Raw genomic sequence first — 3,857 nt, forward strand, 5'->3', positions numbered from 1 at the left:
ACCATGTTCAAAGATGCCTCAGAAAGGGAATGAAACCCTGAGGAGAGGAAAAACAGGAAGCCATTGCTACCCTGGGAGGTGCGGTCTAGGATCCCCAGCCAGCCTGTTTCCATGCTCTCTGTCCTGTGCCCAGGCCTTGTAGGGAGCTGCTGAGGATAGGAGGCTACTGCAGAGGCCAGTTCACAGTACACTTCCCCTCATGGGGCAGCAACCCAGGCCCCAAGCTTTGTGCTGGTGGCTACAAGGCCATTGGGGGCCATGCTGGTCAGGCTGCCACAGGAGGTCCCACTCCTGGAGGGGAGCTGACAGGATGGGGATAAGTTCCATTTCCTTCTACTTGGGCCCATCAGCATCTAAGCAGCCCCTGCATTTCTCTAGCACTGAGTGGTCAACTGGCCTTTCTGCTGGACAGTCTGTGGGGGTGAGGGTGGGGAGCCAGACTCTCTCCTGGCCAGGGCAGGGCTGATGTGAGACTGGAGGCACTTGACCCTGCCCTGTGGACAGCAAGGGTTTGCCCTCAGGCCAAAGAGGAAGGGCAGCCTGCCAAAACCACACATTCCAGCTCTGGCTGGGGACCACTAGGAAGGAGGGGCACTGAGGGTTAGGGGCCTTTACGGGCTCCTGGCCTGGACTCTCTCAGTTCAGGCTCTGCCCAAACACAGACGAGGTCAACAGGGAGGGGTTCAGTTTTTGGAGGACTTGGGACAGGCAAGAAGGGCCTGGTCACAGCCAGGAAGCCACATGTGCAGTCCTTTTTATACAGCTACCTCCAACAGTAATCTAATGTTAACTGAGACCCTCATGCATGGTAGGCACTGCCCTACACAGGGAGATGGCAGCCAGCTGCAACAGATTCTCTGCCCAGGAAAATCCCTTTTTTTTTTTTTTTTTTTTAATGTATTTGGTACAGGGTCTCACTATGCAGCTCGGGCTCATAGTGATCCTCCTGTTTTCAGCCTCCCCAGCGCTGCGATTACAGGCATGAGGATCACAAGCTCAAGGCCAGCCTGGGTAGTTAATGAAATCCTGCCTCAAGAAATAAAAAAGAGTTGGGCTGGCCAAATAGCTCAGCAGATTAAAAGTGCCTGCAAGCAGGCGCAGGTGCAGGCGCAGGAGCCAGGGTATCCCAGGGGCGCGCTGAGATGGTATGCGGCCTGCAATCCCAGCACTTGGGAGGATGTAAACAGGAGAATCATTATGAGTCCGATCTAGTCGTGAGACCCTGAACACCTTGTAGACCCTTCCCTAAAATACAGAAAGAAAAAGAAAAAGGGCTGAGAAGGTAGCTCAGTGGTAGACCGCATACTTCTAAATAAATAACTATTCTACTTTTAGGAAGAAACCTGTGGCGTTGTCAGGATGCCCCACTGCCTCCTGCGCCATCCACCGGCTCCTCAAGCCACTCCAGCTGGTGTCCCGCCACCGAGCGCCTCCAGCACGGATCCACCCGAACCCCTTCATTTTCACCCACTGACTGCACCTGCTCCTGGGCCAGGGGTTCCCACTGTATGCACTGTCTGGAGATGGGCCCATTTCTCTTATGCCCACCTCCAGGGCCCTCAAAAAAGGCTTTTTTAGCATCATCTTAAAACCCACCAGGGGCCGGGGAGATAGCTCAGTAGAATAAGCGCGTGCCTGGCAAGCGCAAGTCCTGAGTTCAATCCTCGGTACCGCAAAAACAAAAACAAAATAAAAACCCACCCATCGCGTGGGGCTCAGGGCCGCGCTGGCAGCCTTTTCACCGCGGGAGAGAACAGGGAGAAGGGCTGGAGACATCTGGCCCCGCCCCGCCCGCCCGGGGCCGCCCGGGGCCGCCCCTCACGCACGCTCCGCCCGCTTCTGTATGCCGGCGGCCGCCGCGAGGAGACGCTGTGGCGCCCACGCACCGTCGTCTCACAGGAGCGCAAGATGGCGGCCACGGCGTTGCTCCGAGGCGCGTCTGTGGGGCGCGCTGGCCGGGCCTGGCGCTGGCAGCTTCACGTCGCTCTGAGGCACTACCCGGCCCACGGCTCCGGAGGGCCCGGAAGCGCCTCCGCCGACACCGCAGCCTGGACCTGCTTCCCGCTCCGCGAGCGCGCCCTGTTGCGCGTGCGCGGCCCAGATGTCACGCCTTTCCTGCTGGGGCTGCTGACCAATGAGCTGCCGCCTCTGCGGCCCGCTGCCGGCGCGGCCCAGCCCCCCGCGCGCGCGGCCTACGCACACCTTCTGAGCGTGCAGGGGCGCACGCTGTACGACGTCATCCTATACCGGTTGGTGCGGGCGGGGCGGGGCGGGGCGGGAGCGTGCGGGAGGCCGCCGGCCCTCCCCGCGTAGAGGGCGTCTGGTGGCGGGGGCGGGGGCCGGCTAGGGACTGCGCGCAGCGTGCCGCGCCTGGCTCAGGAGGCGCTCTTCGCAGGCTCGGCCCTCCTGTCGCCCCCCTCGGCGCGCGCCTCCCTGTCTCCTCGCGAGGCTGAACCCCACCGCCTCGGTGTGGTACGGTCGCTGCGTCGGGGGCTGCGGCGCTTTGTTCTGGTCTGTTGGCTTCAGTGGGTCTGGTCTCCCAAGGTGACGAGACCTGTCAGGACGACCTGACGGAGTCCGAAGCGGCCTGTGCTGTGCTGTCACGGCTGCGTCTCCTTGCTGCGGCGGGGGGTAGTGGACGCGGCTGCCGCGGCCCCCCACCCCTCCCGCGGGTGGGCCTCAGGAGGGCACTCTGATGTGCCTCACTCGATGTGCCTGTCCTGAGGATGGGGCACCAGTGGCCTCTGGAGGGGCAGGGGTGGTGGGTGCCGGGCAGCCCAGCCGCCTTCCTGGTACTGTTGTGCCAAGTGGAGGATGACAAACCCTTTAAATCTTCTCCGCCCTTCGGCAGCCTCGGCACCTCCTGGTGTCCTCGCAGAGTCCATGGCAGGATGTGTGGACCTCGGGCCCTGCCTGCCTGGTCTTCGTGCTCCTCCACCTCCCTGGATCCCCCATGGGGTGGGGTCTCCTTGAAGCCCAGGTAGGAAGAGGCTGCCTCAGATTTCGTGGGGCAGGCAGCCCCGGAGTGCAGGCTCCGTGTAGTTGGGAGCAGTGCTCAGGCTGGGGCTGGGTTGGATCGACCCCTGGCTGCGGTGCCCCCTTGCCTCACGGGGTGTGAGCATGCCTGGGTGCCGCCCACTGGTATGTTCAGACTCAGGCGCTACTGTCAGCCTTAGTTACTTTTTTCGTGTTGCTGAGACAAAAAACCCAAACATCCAGTGTTCAAGGGGGTAGGTTTATTTGGCTCACAGCATATAGAAGTTTCAGTCCCTAGTCAGCTGGCTCCATGGCAAGGTGGTTTTGCAGAGGAGAACAGCTCATAGCAGGCAGAAGACCACAAAATCTACAATGACCATAACAGCGTCTTTGTGACCCTTTTATAGTCTATCTGTGCTGCTGGGATTTGGGTGGGTATGCCAAACAATCAGTGAACTAGCATCACACTCTAGATTCAGCCACCTCTAAAGCCTAACCCCGTGACTGCATGAGGCTTTAGGGGACATCCAGACACAGCTACTTTTCCCAGGACCACTGTTGGGCTTTGCTCCAGGTGGGGCCACTGGGCTCTGGGAAGAATACAGCGACTGTTTAGTGTGTGTTGCATCCCAGCCTTCTGTAGCCTTGTGCTCAGTCACCCCTGATTGGGAATATGTGAAAAGATAATGTGTCTTTGCTGAATGAGCATGGACTTCTTGCCGTTATTCTGTAACAGTATAGCTGAGCGGCAGTTGGCTAGGTGTTTCATTGTGGTAGGGATTCTTTTTTTTTTTCTTCAAAATTTTATTGATAAACAGCAATGAGACAGTTTCAAATCACATCGGAAGTACAGTTTCAACAAATAATACACTGCATATATT

General features: G+C 59.0%; 1 protein-coding gene across 1 annotated transcript in view; it reads left to right on the forward strand.

The window, feature by feature from the left end:
- Positions 1 to 1,831: 1,831 nt before the first annotated feature.
- The window catches only part of Iba57 (IBA57, iron-sulfur cluster assembly), a 6,054-nt gene continuing 4,028 nt past the window's right edge, over positions 1,832 to 3,857 (forward strand). Inside the window, exons 1-4 of the mRNA XM_004647532.2 lie at positions 1,832 to 2,253; positions 2,314 to 2,467; positions 2,545 to 2,672; positions 2,852 to 2,958. Of these exons, the coding sequence (XP_004647589.1) occupies positions 1,909 to 2,253; positions 2,314 to 2,467; positions 2,545 to 2,672; positions 2,852 to 2,958 (734 nt within the window). The 5' untranslated portion in view covers positions 1,832 to 1,908. The remainder of the gene's footprint in view (positions 2,254 to 2,313; positions 2,468 to 2,544; positions 2,673 to 2,851; positions 2,959 to 3,857) is intronic.

This window comes from Octodon degus, unplaced genomic scaffold (assembly GCF_000260255.1).
Source record: "Octodon degus isolate 3935 unplaced genomic scaffold, OctDeg1.0 scaffold00310, whole genome shotgun sequence".
NCBI lineage: Eukaryota > Metazoa > Chordata > Mammalia > Rodentia > Octodontidae > Octodon > Octodon degus.